The following is a 15,621-nucleotide window of genomic DNA, read 5'->3' as shown; positions in this document are numbered from 1 at the left end:
AACTTTCTATTATTTTCTACCCCACCCTCTTACAGTATGACATTAAATTTCAGCCTGGAAGCATATTAGTTGTAGGGCTGACATTTACAAATCACCACCACTTGTCTCACAATGGGCCTCGCTCGGTGAAGTCAAAGTTTGTATCAGTTATGACAAGATACATTCCTGTGGCTTGTTGTCACGGACTGAAAAAAGAAATCAGGATAAATAGAGAAAATGAATGTGTTCTACAATTGGCAGACTGGACAACAGGAGCCAGAGTTCTTTGCCGTTATTGTATTTTCTGCATTGATTGTATTGAGCAGTAACTTCAGCATGCCTACAATGTCTACTGGGGACTATAGGAGTCAGAAGTTCAGACTGATGATATCCTCCCTGCATATCCACCCCATATTTCATATTACAGCAAGAACAGAATGACTAACGATGAAACAATTGAGCATTCATATTACATCTGCAGGACCCAGACCTCCTGAAGCTCTACCGAACCAAACTTAGATCACTACTCAAGACCCCCGTCTTTGAGCCAGAATAGTTTCAGGTGAACCCTGCCCACCCATGCACATGGTTACCTGTTTTCATGTGGGCACTGCAAGGGAGATATATAACCAGACGCAACTTCCCAGGTGATAACTGCTGATCCCCAGGGGTTAGAGAAGCCACATCTGAGGTGATCATCTGCCCTGCTTCTACTTGAACAGGGGGTACCTTTAGGCTACTTTCACACTCGCGTTTGGTGCGGATCCGTCATGGATCTGCACAGACGGATCCGTTCAGATAATACAAACGTCTGCATCCATTCAGAACGGATCAGTTTGTATTATCTGCAACATAGCCAAGACGGATCCATCTTGAACACCATTGAAAGTAATGGAGGACGGATCAGTTTTCTATTGTGCCAGATTGTGTCATAAAAAAAAGATCCGTCTCCACTGACTTACATTGTGTGTCAGATCGGATCCGTTTGGCTCAGTTTCATCAGACGGCAAGCAACGTTTTGGTGTCTGCCTCCAAAGCGGAATGGAGACTGATCGGAGACAAACTGTTGCATTCTGAGCAGATCCTTTTCCATTCAGAATGCATTAGGGCAAAACTGATCCGTTTTGGACCGATTGTGAGATCCCTGAACGGATCTCACAAATGGAAAGCCAAAATGCCAGTGTGAAAGTAGCCTTAAAAAGGGCAATTTCTTTAAGCAAAGCCAATCTACTACCATTAGGTTGACAGTTTCTATTAGCATGAATGAAATGGACTCGCAATGGACAAGCAGAGTTTTCGCAGTTTGCTGTGATTAGCGATTCTACTTTGTCCTGTAAGTCTGCAAAGTATGCCTTGAATGAAAAAGATCCAGGCACTCCGGGTCCAGTAACTAGGCCCTACAAACACTGACATGTGGTGGTACTAATAATGACCATATACAGCAAGCCTGCAAATGTCTATCCTTAATCCGATTGACTTATGATTATTAGACGACAGATATAATATATTTTCTTAAGACTCAATTCTACGTCTCCTTGCTGCATTGAGAATTTTAAAGATCTAGTGCACATGTCGTTGCTGATACTTTATTTATTCTACTCTCTCTCCTAGGAAACTATGAGGGCTTCTTATTTTAGGACACCACCTAAATCTAACAGCTTTCTGCTGTGCGGACTTTTCACACTAGTTGAGAGTGCATGCAGAAGACAGCTGGCTGTTATGGCAGACTTACAGTTACACACACATAAGATGAACGTCTGCTGACCATCTAATGTGTACAGGAGCGTACCAAACACCCCCAACATCAGACATGTAGGAATTCACCCAACGCTTTGTTCTCTTGCTATCAGAGGTGTCTGGCAACCACTGTGGGTACTCCGCTTTCCTCTCACACTATGAAGACGTACTGATGAAGAACTTAGGTTGTGGCCCCCATTGGGGACAGTAAGTGATAATAATGTCTGTAAAGTGGAATAGGCCAGTGGTATATAAAAGTGAGTAAAAAAACATAAATAATAAATGTACAATTGGCCAAGGGTGCATTTACACCAATAGAGTATCTGACCAATTTCTGTCCAATCAGACCAATAGTTTGGTGTATAACAAAAGATCTGTGTGTGTAAATGGCCATCTGACCAATGATTTCAGATAATCTGCTGGTATAAATGCAACCCAAGCCAGGAGTGCATTGGGTAAGGGAGTCAAAAGGAAAATCCGTCAGTGCTGTTGAAGCTGTGACACATCTGCCCACAATGCTGGAATCACTAACATTATACATTTTGAGTGCTTTTTTCCCCAGAATCAGTGCCACACCATGGGCTTTGGTAAGGCTACTTTCACACTAGCGTTTTAGTTTTCCAGTATTGAGATCCGTCATAGGGGCTCAATACCGGAAAAAAAAAAAAATCGCTTCAGTTTTGTCCCCATTCATTGTCAATGGGGACAAAACTGAACTGAACAGAACAGAATGCTCCAAAATGCATTCCGTTCCGTTTAGTTGCGTTCCCATACCAGAGAGAAAACCACAACATGTTGTAGTTTGCTTTCTGTCCTGGAATGCGGAGCAAGACAGATGACTCCAAATGCAAGTCAATGGGACGGATCAGTTTTCTCTGCCACAATAGAAAATGGATCCGTACTCTATTGACTTTCAATAGAGTTCATGACGGATCCGTCTTGGCCATGTTATCATAGATCATACAACCGGATCCGTTCATAATGGATGCAGATTGTTTTATTATCAGTAACGGAAGCGTTTTTGCTGAACCCTGCCGGATCCAGTAAAAACGCTAGTGCGAAAGTAGCCCTATACAAGCCAGTCTCATCCCCTTACTCACAGTCCACATACAAAAGTGGTGCTGGTTCTTGAAAAAGCAAACCCTCGTTTGTAATCTAGAGCACACGTAGCCTACACCGGCTTTGCAGGAGATGACAGATTATAAAATATGCAGCCCCGTTTTTGCACAGAGAAGGTGTACCTGCTGCGGCTGTGTCACAAAGTGCACATTGTACAGAAAGTAAGGGGGGTAAGTGCAGAGCTGAGTGCCACTGCAATGTTTACAGGCTAGCGGGAGATTGATTTTCTTCCACTGCTACTGACTACTGGCAGTTCTTGAAAAAAAGTGGGTGAAGCTTAGGGTACTTTCACACTTGCGTTGTTTGATTCCGGCAGGCAGTTCCGTTGCCTGAACTGCCTGCCTGATCAGGCAAACTGTATGTAAACGCATGTCATTTTTTCTGACTGATCAGGTATTGCAATACCGGATCCGTTTTTCCAGTGTCAACAGGCAAAAAGACGGAACTGAAGACATCCTGATGCATCCTGAACGGATTACTCTCCATTCAGAATTCATGGGGATATGCCTGATCAGTTCTTTTCCGGTACAGAGCCCCTAGGACGGAACACTATACCGGAAAAGAAAAACGCTAGTGTGAAAGTACCCTTAGCCAAAAGAGCATGGTCACCAAGGTCTTACAAGTTTATCTCAATATACGCCAGAAAACTGGCCTAAAGAATATTTGAAATCAATACTAGCTCACAACTGGACGGTGAAGATTTCAGTTTCTGGCGCATAAGATGTGCCAAGTTGAAACACCAATCTTAGTAAATCTACCCCATTATCTTTTAGGGTACTTTCACACTTGCAGCAATGGATTCCGACAGGCAGTTCAGTCGCCGGAACTGCCTGCCGGATCCGTCAAAAGGTATGCAAACTGATGGCATTTGTCAGACGCATCCGGATGCAGATCCGTCTGACCAATTCATTGAAATGCCGGATCCGTCTCTCCAGTGTCATCCAGAAAAACGGATCTGGCATTTATTTTTTCCCCTTTTTTTGCGGTCTGAGCATGCACAGACCGCAAAAACTGATCCGAAGCCGGCATTAATGCATTTCAATGGGAATTTTGGACGGAGATAAAACCGCAGCATGCTGCGGTATTCTCTCCGTCCTGAAAGGCAAAATGACTGAACTGAAGACATCCTGCTGCATACTGAACGGATTGCTCTCCATTCAGAATGCATTAGCATAAAACCGATCAGTTTTTTTCCAGTATCGAGCCCCTAGGACGGAACTCAATACCGGAAAAGAAAAAAGCTAGTGTCAAAGTACCCTTAATGAAGTGATTCTCATTTCAGTCGGGTCATGCAAATCTAGAAAACGACAAAATCTTAAAGCAAAATGTATAGTTCCAGATTGCCAGTTTTAGTCTATATGGTCATGCTTCTGTCAATTGCGAGAAAACAAAGGCCGTTCTGTAAGTCTCAGCGTCCAAGATCAAAATGTTCCTAGTTTTCCTTCATGCAAAACCACTCGTTGAGTTGGATGCCAAATGAGGTTATTTTTCAACTCCATTAGATTCAATCATATACATTTAGCAAAAGGTCTCGCCACCAATTTCTAAATAGTCGTAAGCTCTAAATATCTTCCTCTTTCAGTGACTGTAATCTGCCATAAAGATTTTTGGCACTGCAATTTCAAGAGAGGGCTAGTTTGGACCAAAATCGTATGCTGCAAGACACTTAAAAGGAATGTGTCATCAGAAAATGACCTGCTGTTTAAATCGCTTTTTTCTGTTTAACAAATTTTTTTATGGTTATTTTTAATTTTCCATGTAACTTTTTAAATGTAAACTAAAACCAAAAATTCCTGCAGTTTTTGTACTGGCCACCATGTCCAATAACTGGTGGCCGTAAAGGTCAGGCAAGATGTCCGTCCCCATAATAATGCTCAGAAAATAAAATAAAATAAAATCTACAATCAGAAAATAAAAAACAGATTAAAAAAAAGGAGGTGTGTTACCATCTGATTTTTCACTGGCGGATCATTTTCTGGGGACACATTTTCTTTAACCTCTGTGACTATCTTTTTAAGAATGAATGTGAATGGCTGCACAATTCCCTTGGTGACTATTTACACCAAAATTGGAGTCAAATACAACTCAATGCATTCCCATGAGTGCAACTTTTAAGGTCCTTTTACACAGGCCGATTATCTCTACCAGTCATCGGCCCATCTAAATACCCTACTCTCGTCAGACGCTCATTTGTCGGCTGATCAGACCTTTTATAATAACATGAAAATAACATAACATGTCAATCATGCACACTATAGGAAAAAGTGCCAGAATCTCTGGTGGCCAGGACCACAGGAAGACGCATACTGTAGGCCAGTGCGCAATCATGACAACTGCTGGATTACAGGGTGGTCATAACCCTTACATAGCAGTGTATAATGTGATGCATTAAAGGGAGCAATATGGACAATCACAATACATTAGTAAGTGCCTTGTAGTAACTTTCTCTACATGATAAATGCCGTTTGCTGAAGTGAGACAGCCCCTTTAATGCACATATTGCAGATTACCTGCAGGTTTTCCAATAAATACCAGCAAAGTGAATGAGATTTGCTAGATTTCATGTACACCTTGCGCATTTTGTAAGCGTGGAAACAGACCTGCTACACAGATTGTAAAATCTGCAGAATGTCATTTGTTTGTGCGAATCGACACCCTATACAGACTTCAATGGGGTTGTTAAAATAAATACAAAATCACCAAAAACCATGAAAAAAAAAAAAATGCGATAAATAGTGCAGATTTATGTATTTTTTTTTACACAGATTTTATAGGATTTCCTGCATACAAACACAAAAACGGAGTTAGTACAATGTGTCTAAACCGTGCCAGTCATGTGGTTTCAGGGTAACCATACCTACATGAATTTGAATAGAAATAATAACCATTCCCATTTATTGCTCTGGTTGAAGAAAAAAAACCAAAAAAAACACTATCTGCACAGTTTAACATGATCCTATAATTTATAAAATATCAGTTTCACTCAGGACAATTTAGGCTAGTTTCACACTAGCGGCAAGGGACTCCGGCAGGCTGTTCTGGCGGGTGATCAGCCTGTTGGATCCGTGCTGCCGCTAGTGCACGCGTGCCCCCAGACTACCGCTCCGGCCCCATTGACTATAATGTCACCTCTCGGCATACGCTGCCGTCGGAACTCCGCCCCGCCTCCATTATAGTCAATGGTGCTGGAGCGGTAGTCCAGGGACACGCGTGCACTAGCGGCAGCACGGATCAGACAGGCTGTTCACCCGCCAGAACAGCATGCCGAAGTTCGTTGACGCTAGTGTGAAACTAGCCTTACATAGGTGATGGTCCTCAAACTGAGAGGGGCTCTGAAAGAATTGGCAGGATTAATGGAATTATAACTCCTTGACAAAAGAGGAGAACTTGGTACAAAGCAATGTGAACGATCTAATTCTTTCTGAACCCAAGAACAAAAATCTTCTATTAATTACAGAGTTTAAAAGGTTCAGCCAGATCAGAGTTTCATGTTCTGAACTTCTGACCAACTGGTCTTTTACTCTTTAGCCAAGAACTGCCACCCCTTGCCCTAGTAAAAGTGGAATTCATTCCACACATTTAATTAAGTTTTCCTAGGACACATACCCCTTTGTAGCTGAAAAATAAGTGCAAAGAGTCTATAAGTTCCAGCGATATCTACTTTTCTCCTTTACAGTATGCATAGTTACAAAAAAAGGGGCTCCTGGGTAGCTACAGTATGTAAATGACAAAACGCAAGCCATTAAGAAATGAAGTCAAAGTGAGCTACCCAATGTTCATACACATCAACAGGCGGACTGACCTACTTTTAGTACCTGCTATTATTATTATTAAGCAGTAGACTATGAGCAGATGATCATCAGCAGTGTCTTGGTGAAACTCACAGGATTCATTGTATTATGTGATTCATTAATAATAATATTATAATTACATGAGTTCAGTTTGCACCAGCGATGAGAAACCTATTCGGACCACAGTTGAGTCCTCATGAAGCACACAGAAGGAGCATTCTGCTGAAGTAACATGGCACCATCTAGTGGTTATACTAGCTTACAGCAGCACTGTCTACTGACATTCTGACTCTCATAAATTTTTTCATTTACTGGTTTACTTCCTGTTACTTATATAGCGCCAACATATTCCACACTGCTGTACACAAATTGTTTGTCTCCATTCACATCAGTTCCTGTCCGCAGTGGGGCTCACAAGCATCCACTTTTTATACTTTCCATGCTACAGAACCTTACCCCAAGTCTTCAATTTATTTGTATTGCAGTGTCTATAACTATCCACTGTAGTGCAGCAAACAATTTATGTAGCTGTAATCCTTGCATTTTATCTAATCAGTGCTAACACGGCGAGAACATACAAACTCCAAGCAGATGTTGTCCTTGGTCGGATTCAAACCTAGGACGCCAGCGTTGCAAGGCACCAGTGCTAACCACTGAGCCACCATCATTAACTTGTGCAGATTCAGTTACCTGGTTGCCAGCCTCCTGGCTTGGCTGCAGTTGTTGAACTACTGGGCTTGTACGCAGATGGTGTAGGGTTGTAGGAAGCAGGCATTATCTTTGAAGATGCACCAGCAGTCCGAGTGACTGGTGCAGGCTCCAGTGATTCACTGTTGGTAAAAAAGAAAAAGGGGAATAAATATAATTATAGTAACTAAATACATAATACTTTGCCTGCAACTGGATATCTAATCAAAAGTAACAGGCAGATATTCTTCAACACGAAAGACTTCAGAAAAGACAGCCATTCACTATTAAAGGGAGTCTGTCACCAGATTTCCCCAAGGTAAAAATGGACTTTTATTCATATGTAAATTAGGGCTCGCAAGTGCCCAGGGGCGGCGTTCACCTAGTTGGTGCCCAGGCTGTTCTCCCTCTTTTCGTCATATCCCCACCCCAGCCTCTTCCTCTGCCCGCCCCGCTCTTCCTTTGCGTCCTTCTCTGCGAGATCCCGCGCCTGCGCTATCCATAGCTTTGCCGGGGCATGTGCACTGCGATGTCCATTGTGGGCACGGCATCGCAGTAGCTACATGCGGCGGCCAACGGCGCGAAACAGCGGCGAGGAAGCGGACCAGAGACACGCACAATGGGCATCGCAGTGCACATGCCCCAGCCAAGCAATGGAGAGCGCAGGCGCGGGATCTCGCTGCAGAGAACTTGAGAAAGAGGACGCAAAGGAGGAGCGGGGCGGGCAAAGGCAGAACAGCCTGGGCACCAACGAGATGAACGCCGCCCCTGGGCACTTGCGAGCCCTAATTTACATATGAATAAAAGTCCATTTTGCCTTGGGGGAACTTCACAAGCAAACATCAAAGGTACCATTAGAATCATAGACTGCTATGCTAGAGCGCTATGTAAGCGGTCTATAAGGTCAAAATCTGGTGACAGACTCCCTTTAACTGTGCCGTATGCTCATCATTACCATCCAAGACCCAAACGGAACAGTAAGCAAGCCAGGCACACAAGTCTAAGGCCTCTTTCACAAGAGTGATACGGATTGTGTCAAGATCTGTTCAGGGAAAAACTGATAGTTTTGCATGCAAATTCAATCAGTTTTGTTTGCGATTGCATTGCGTTTCAGTTGTTTACATGCAGATGCATTCAGTTTTTTAACACATTTTATATGAGCGTGAAGAGAAATTGAACACTGGACATCCCCTAGCAACAATCAGTGAAAAACGCATTTCATCCAGATGCGAGCCCCATTCACTTCTGTGGGGCTAGGACTGCAAGAAAAACAAACAATATAAATATGATTTTTCCTGAACACAGAGATGATGCATGAAAAGTTATTCTCATGTGCACAGACCCATTGAAATGAATGGGTCAGGATGCATGAAGCAATAGTTAGCGTCTTGAACGGAGCGGTCAGTCGCACATGCGCGTGGCAGTTCCGGAGATATCCAAGTACAGCACTCAGCTAACTCCAGAATCTCCATAGAAATGAACACACATGCCCGAATGGACGCTCTGTTCATTTTAAGGGGGGCTGTGGGGCCCCTGTTCTTGTGATCGGTGGGCATCTCAGTGGTAGGACCCCACCAATCTAATATTTATCCCATATCCTGTTCCCTAAAGAGCAACACACCCTGAAATGGTCCTTGAGACAAATGTGGAAAATGAACACACAGCGACATAAAAAATAAAGTTGATTCGCTAAGGCGTTATTCACACAAAAGAAGGAATGGAGGCTACACAAAGAGGAGTTATAAAGGACAGATCTGAACCTTTTGTGTTTAGACCCGCACCTGGTTTGGCTCACAATCACTGATGGACAACACTGATCAAACATGGACTGTGTGAATAAGGCTTAATGGAGACAGATAACACATATTGTCCCAAACAAGAAACACAGGCAAGCAGACACGAGTTTGCTTGAGGTTGAGAAAGTGAAGCACGTAGAAATGTGCCATCATTCAGTAGGATCCCACCCACAGTGTGTCCGCTCACCACACCTAGGGTACCACCTGCTTTCAACCAAATTAAGCGTATGAGCTTGAGGGTCAAAGCCACCCACAGGTAGCCTGTTGGTCCAGCCTGCATACACTCAGAAGCTTCTAAACTTTAGTGTACTTGCCCTTCTCAACTACCCAGGCCATAGACACTGATAAGAACAGGAACTATATATGATCTTTAGCCAAAAGGCAGAGAACCATCATCAGACAGCTATTTCAGGTTTTTTGCCCCTCACCGGTACAGAGCAGACAGTCTACTTAGTTGGAGTCAAAGGATGTTTGTCTTGGGAAGAGGGGGTTATTGTTTCTCCTTGTGAAGAGCACAAGAGCTGACATAGGGAGCCTTATAGGCCAGTCTATGCTCTCTGGAAAAAAAGGATTTGCAGATTAGCTCTCTCAGATCACAGTATTGCCACCTAAATTAGCTATGACAATTAAGGCTACTTTCACACTGGCGTTTTGGCTTTCCGTTTGCGAGATCCGTTCAGGGATCTCACAGGCGGTCCAAAACGGATCAGTTTTGCACTGATGCATTCTGATTGGAAAAGGATCCCCTCAGAATGCATCAGTTTGTCTCCGTTCCATCTCCATTCCACTATGGAGGCAGACACCAAAATGATGCTTGCAATGTTCTGGTGTCCGTCTGACGAATCTGAGCCAAACGGATCCGTTCTGACACACAATGTAAGTCAATAGGGACGAATCCATTTTCTATGACACAATCTGGCACAATAGAAAACAGATCCGTCCCCCATTGCCTTTTTAATGGTGTTCAAGACAGATCTGTCTTGGCCATGTTAAAGATAATACAAACGGATCCGTTCTGAACGGATGCATGTGGTTGTATTATCTGAACGGATCAGTCTGTGCAGATCCATGACGGATCAGCACCAAACGCGAGTGTGAAAGTGGCCTAAGCAAACACCATTTTCCAAGAAAGAATACCTACATCTCAAAATATAACATTCAAGCACTCAGAATACGCACTCTGTATCGTACTTCACTGCAGTGGACTGTATTTTAATAAATGTTTCTACTGAGGTACAAAACTTCTTTTAAGTCTACTGAATCAGGTCCTTCTTCTCTATTTCAGATATGTCCTGACTAGAGCCTAGACTTATGGGAAATGTATACCAAGGTAGATAGAAGGTTTCGACCTGTGCATTTATATACCCTTATATGCATCCCATAATGTTGTTAGCTTTGGCAACAGCTGCCTGACTCTAGCTGCCACAACTTAGTTGACAGCCTAATAGCTCTCCTAAAGAACTTTCTCAAGAGACTGGTCTAGTCTAACAAGACTGATCCTTCATGAACTCCTGGTGATCCAGAGCTGTAAGTCAGCATTACAACTAGATGTTAAATTTACTAGCTTCCAACACCTTATTAAACGTTAAACCCACAACAGTTTTATGTTAGGCATTTGGTAAAGACACTGTTATAAGAAAATCCAACGTCAGGTACAATAGCTCCCTTTGCAAAAGTAAAATGTTTTCAGTCCAAACCATTGTACACTGCAGACAAACGACCATATAAAACTGCTTTAAGGAGTTTAAAAGTAACGTAGAATGTAGTCTCGATTGGTATAATTAAAGTTATTTCAATTAAAAAGGTACATAGCCTAATAAAGAAAAAAAGAAAAAATCTGCATGTGCATTACAAAATCTCACTGTTGTAGCATTACAGAATATCACAGTGCTCATAATACTGTCTACTCCTACAAGAATGCCTTTTCTCAAGGCATTGAAAAATATGAAGACAGATAAAAAGCAGAAGTTTGAGAAGAAGCATAGAGGAAAATGGAGAGAGGTAAAAATTAGGAAAGGGAATTGATATATAGATGGAAGGACAACAATTACTGTAGCACTAAAAGGGGACACTTCTTCACAGATGTCTTCCTGCACAGAAGGATTACATATGTTATGCACACTTCCAACTTATTAATTTTCTGATGCTTCCTAAACTTGCTACCACTGCATAGACTTCACAGTGCCATATTTTTGCAAATGTTTTATTGCTCTGGTGGCCACACGACAGTAAGGCTACTTTCACACTTCTGCTTTCCCTTTCCGCTACTGAGATCAGTCATAGGATCTCAATAGCGGGGGAAAATAATTCTGTTTTGTCCCCAGTCATTGTCAATGGGGACAAAACTGAACTAAACAAAGTGGAGTGCACCAGAATGCATTCCATTCCATTTGTTTGCGTCCCCATCACGGACAGAATAACGCTACAAGCAGCGTTTTTTTTGTCCGTGATGTGGTGCAGAGCAAGACGGATCCGTCCTGACACACAATGCAAGTCAAGGGGGGTGTTCATGACAGATCCGTCTTGGCCATTTTAGAGATAATACAACCAGATCCATTCAGAACAGATGCAGACGGTTGTATTATCATGACTATTATCGGATGAAACATCTGAAGTCGATTCGCATAAAACTTCATTCTAATACTGTACGGAGCAGGAGCTCAGTACAGTATTAGAATGTATTGGCTCAGATAAGCCGAAGTTATTGCTTCGCGAAGTCTCGCGAGACTTACCGCAATAACTTCATAAATGAATTTGTACTGTAAAAAAACATTTCCCGAAGTGGATTCGCTCATCCCTAATCACGACGGAAGAGTTTTTGCTAATCCATGACGGATCCAGCAAAAACGCTGGTGTGAAAGTAGCCCAAGTGAGACATCCAAAAGGTCATTGGACCCTGATTCACCAATACCAATATAGAAATTTTCCAACATGTCAGAAAACATCTTATGAAGATTTTTAGATGCTACTGATTTTCTAGATTACATTTCAACAACAAACACAGTACATGTTACATGGCGATATGCAGCACAATTTTTTTAAATGTGGAACTTATAAAATAAAAACAAATTTCGTTTGACAAGGGGACTAGTAGAACCTTGGATGGGTAGCAATTGGTATAGTATACAAAGTATTGGTTGTCCGGCCATATACAGCCAGGTCCATAAATATTGGGATATCTACACAATTCTAACATTTTTGGCTCTATACACCACCACAATGGATTTGAAATGAAACGAACAAGATGTGCTGTAACTGCAGACTGTCAGATTTAATTTGAGGCTATTTACATCCAAATCAGATGAACGGTGTAGGAATTACAACAGTTTGCATATGTGCCTCCCACTTGTTAAGGTACCAAAAGTAATGAGACAATTGGCTTCTCAGCTGTTCCATGGCCAGGTGTGTGTTATTCCCTCATTATCCCAATTACAATGAGCAGATAAAAGGTCCAGAGTTCACTTCAAGTGTGCTATTTGCATTTGGAATCTGTGGCTGTCAACTCTCAAGATGAGATCCAAAGAGCTGTCACTATCAGAGAAGCAAGCCATCATTAGGCTGAAAAAACTAAACAAACCCATCAGAGAGATAGAAAAAACATTAGGCATGGCCAAAACAACTGTTTGGAACATTCTTAAAAAGAAGGAACGCACCGGTGAGCTCAGCAAGCATAAGACTTGGAAGACCACGGAAAACTGTGGTAGATGACCGAAGAATTCTTTCCCTGGTGAAGAAAACACCCTTCACAACAGTTGCCCAGATTAAGAACACTCTCCAGGAGGAAGGTGTATGTGTGTGTGTCAAAGTCAACAATCAAGAGAAGACTTCACCAGAGTGAATATAGAGGGTTCACCACAAGATGTAAACCATTGGTGAGCCTCAAAAACAGGAAGGCCAGATTAGAGTTTGCCAAACGACATCTAAAAAAAGCCTTCACAGTTCTGGAACAACATCCTATGGACAGAAAAGACCAAGATCAACTTGTACCAGAGTGATGGGATGAGAAGAGTATGGAGAAGGAAAGGAACTGATCATGATCCTAAGCATACCACCTCATCAGTGAAGCATGGTGGTGGTAGTGTAATGGCGTGGGCATGTATGGCTGCCAATGGAACTGGTTCTCTTGTATTTTTTGATGATGTGACTGCTTACAAAAGCAGCAGGATGAATTATGAAGTGTTTTCGGCAATATTATCTGCTCATTTTCAGCCAAATGCTTCAGAACTCATTGGACGGCGCTTCACAGTGCAGATGGCCAATGACCCAAAGCATACTGCAAAAGCAACCAAAGAGTTTTTTTTAAGAGAAAGAAGTGGAATGTTATGCAATGGCCAAGTCAATCACCTGACCTGAATCCGATTGAGCATGCATTTCACTTGCTGAAGACAAAACTGAAGGGAAAATGCCCCAAGAACAAGCAGGAACTGAAGACAGTTGCAGTAGAGGCCTCGCAGAGCATCAACAGGGATGAAACCCAGAGTCTGGTGATGTCTATGCGTTCCAGACTTCAGGCTGTAATTGACTGCAAAGGATTTGCAACCAAGTATTAAAAAGTGAAAGTTTGATTAATGATTATTATTCTGTCCCATTACTTTTGGTTCCTTAACAAGTGGGAGGCACATATACAAACTGTTGTAATTCCTGCACCGTTCACCTGATTTGGATGTAAATACCCTCAAATTAAAGCTGACAGTCTGCAGTTAAAGCACATCTTGTTCGCTTCATTTCTAATCCATTGCGGTGGTGTATAGAGCCAAAAATGTTAGAATTGTGTCGATGTCCCAATATTTATGGAACTGACTAATTATATATATATATATAGATGACTTATCCTCAATATCTCACTGGCGGGGTCCGACAACCGGAACCCCGCCGATCAGCTATGTGACAAGGAGACGGTACTCCATTTACTTGAATAGAGCGAGTACTTGTATTACACTGCACTTCCGAGAGGAAGCGCAGTGTAATGAAAAGGAAGCGGCGCTTGCATCGAGCACTGCCTCCTATCCAAACAGCTGATCAGCAGGGGTGCTGGGTGTCGGTCCCTCGCCGATCAGATATTGATGACCTATCCTGACAATAGATCATTAATATATCTGGCTGGACAACTCCTTTAACATGGAAATCTGCATCGAATCTGAGAACAAGCCACATCACATGCATGTAAATGGTGTTTCTGCAACCCCATTCACATGAAATGGAACTCATCCAGGTGGATTTTTAGTGGCGCGGTGTAAATAAAAATCTGCCTTGAAAAAAAGGAGCAGACAACTTATTTTGATCAGAAATGCCAACGATTAGCCCAGGGGTGGCCAACCAGTGGCTCTTGAGCCGCATGCGGCTCTTTGCTTCTTCAAGTGCGGCTCTAGCTGTGGAGGTGGGAAGAAGTCAGGCCGGCTCACTCACCTATGCTCAGCTTTTACTGATCGGGCACTGTTGCTACTTTGCACCTCCAGCTCACTCTCCACTACGTCCTGATGCACACAGTGTGAGAATGTAGTACGTGAAAACATGCACTATGACCTGACGTTATGCTCATCAGGTCACAGTGGAGAGCGTGTCAGACCTGCAGAGTAGCAGGTGCCCGAGCAGGAGCCCAGTGCCTGATCAGGAGAGGGAAGAGATTTTTTTAAATTATAGAACTGAGCATGGAGGTCTGATCTAAGCATGGGGGGGGTTCTGATCTGAGCAATGGGGGGGGGGGGGGGGGTGATCTGAGCATGTGGGTTCAGATTAGAGCATGGGAGGTTAGATCTGAGAAGGGGGGAGATCTGAGCAAGGGGGGGGGGGGGGAAGATCTAAGCACTGAGGGTCTGACGCTGGGAGTCCGATTTGTGTTGTCTGATCCGAGCATTGGGGGTCTTATTGATCTTATTACAGATGATAAAAAAATTTCTCTTATTTTTCTTTGTTAAAACCTAGGTGCCACTTGTAGGGCGAAAAATACGGTGACTCGTGTGTAAATGTATAGCTTGTGGCTCCTGGTAGTCATACATTTTTTTGTTTTTTTTGGCTCTTTGTGTCTGTAAGGTTGGCCACCCCTGGATTAGCCCCATAGAACAACAAGTGGGCTAATTCTTGTGTATATCTGCTGCATACCCATAGCACCACCACGGCAGAAAACCTCGAATTTCTGTTGTGGATCTTCTAGTAAAATACATGTGGGAATCGGGATTTGCAATATGTAAATCTGACACGTGTAAACATACCTGAAGGGTCCTTTACATTATCTCCTCTCTACAATTGTTACTATAATCGATTGGCCCCATACAATTATATTATTTTTATACACAAGGTGATGTACTGTCGACAAATTGCCAATTTTAGGTGCTACATGAAAGCATTTTCTTGTTTGTTAGGTGATTGGCAAATGTAAAGGTGACACCAATAATTGGGAACAAGCATTTGTATGAATGTTTATAACTGCCCCAATCCTATACTATGCAAAAGGGTGTGACATTGTTCCTCATAGATAGCTCTCTATATAAAAGTTTTTTTTCCCAGGATTTACA

General features: G+C 42.6%; 1 protein-coding gene across 5 annotated transcripts in view; it reads right to left on the bottom strand.

Annotated features, from left to right (window-relative positions):
* The window catches only part of PDLIM5 (PDZ and LIM domain 5), a 207,458-nt gene that overhangs the window by 34,120 nt on the left and 157,717 nt on the right, over positions 1-15,621 (bottom strand). For all 5 annotated transcript variants that reach the window (XM_040418165.1, XM_040418167.1, XM_040418168.1 and 2 more), the window contains one exon: positions 7,317-7,456. In XM_040418165.1, coding sequence (XP_040274099.1) covers positions 7,317-7,456 — 140 coding nt within the window. The remainder of the gene's footprint in view (positions 1-7,316; positions 7,457-15,621) is intronic.

The sequence above is a fragment of the Bufo bufo genome, chromosome 2 (assembly GCF_905171765.1).
Source record: "Bufo bufo chromosome 2, aBufBuf1.1, whole genome shotgun sequence".
NCBI lineage: Eukaryota > Metazoa > Chordata > Amphibia > Anura > Bufonidae > Bufo > Bufo bufo.
The sequence above is the reverse complement of the archived record's forward strand: the minus strand, read 5'-3'. Positions and strand labels throughout refer to the sequence as shown.